This window comes from Eurypyga helias, unplaced genomic scaffold (genome assembly GCF_000690775.1).
Source record: "Eurypyga helias isolate BGI_N326 unplaced genomic scaffold, ASM69077v1 scaffold19650, whole genome shotgun sequence".
Classification (NCBI taxonomy): Eukaryota; Metazoa; Chordata; class Aves; order Eurypygiformes; family Eurypygidae; genus Eurypyga; species Eurypyga helias.
The window spans coordinates 46,082-46,976 of NW_010226518.1; the positions used below are offsets into that span (position 1 = coordinate 46,082).

An 895-nucleotide genomic window follows, 5' to 3' on the forward strand; every position below is an offset into this window, starting at 1 on the left:
CGGCCCTCCCCTGCCCCCACCCCTGCCGCTCCAGCCTGAGGATGGAGGGATGGCAGAGCTGGTGGCAGGGGCTCTGGGCCCAGGGTGGGAGGGCGAGGGTCTGGGGTGGGACTGGGGGAGCAGGTTTATGTGAATCACAGCTGGGAATAGCTCTGCCAGCCAGGTGGAGGGATGGAGGGGTGAAGGGGGGGTCCTGCACCCCTTGGCCAGTCAGAAATGTCTGAATTTTGGGTAATGTGAAATCAAGAGTTATGAAACGTCTTCGCCCAAGGACTCTCACCTCATGTGTGGGGCGGTTTGCCAGTGTGGGCTCAGAAGCCCCCCAGGAGCCCTCGTTAAAGGAAAAGGCCCTTAAAATCAGCAATGAAAAGGAGCCTGTCCTTGGCCTGTGAGCACCAACAGCTCATGGAAACGCATGGCAGTGAGCTCAGCCCCGTTGGTCTGAACGGCAGTGTCAGCACGTGCCGTGCGGCTCTGGCCCGGAGCTGGCTGGTGTGCTGGGCACCATGAGGGAGTCCACTGATGCTGCTGTCGTTGCAGGGAGGGCCAGGAGTCCCCGGAGCAGTGGCAGCGAATGTACGGGCGCTGCTCAGGCAACGAGGTCTACCACATCCGGATGGGAGACAGCAAGTTCTTCATGGAGTACGAGGGGAAGAGCTTCACCTACGCTGCCTTCCATGCGCACAAGAAGTGAGGCCAAGGGGGTTAACGGGCAGCGGTGTGACCCTTGGGGGGTCAGGGCTGGGCTTGGAGGGTGCTGCGAGCTCCTTTGTGCAGGGACAAAGCCCCGAAAGGGCTTTCCTCCAGCTGCGAGAGCCCACGTCGTGCTCCTGACACAGGTACGGCGTCTGCCTGATCGGCATCCGGAGGGAGGAGAACAAGAGCATCCTGCTGA

At 61.5% G+C, this 895-nt stretch overlaps 1 protein-coding gene across 1 annotated transcript in view; it reads left to right on the top strand.

Moving 5' to 3' along the window:
* LOC104510984 (potassium channel subfamily T member 1-like) overlaps positions 1-895 on the top strand; it is a gene marked incomplete at its 3' end in the record, with an annotated part of 38,111 nt that overhangs the window by 29,843 nt on the left and 7,373 nt on the right. The window contains 2 exon segments of the mRNA XM_010153420.1: positions 513-690; positions 840-895. The exon segment at positions 840-895 is cut by the window's right edge and continues 183 nt beyond it. Coding sequence (XP_010151722.1) covers positions 513-690; positions 840-895 — 234 coding nt within the window.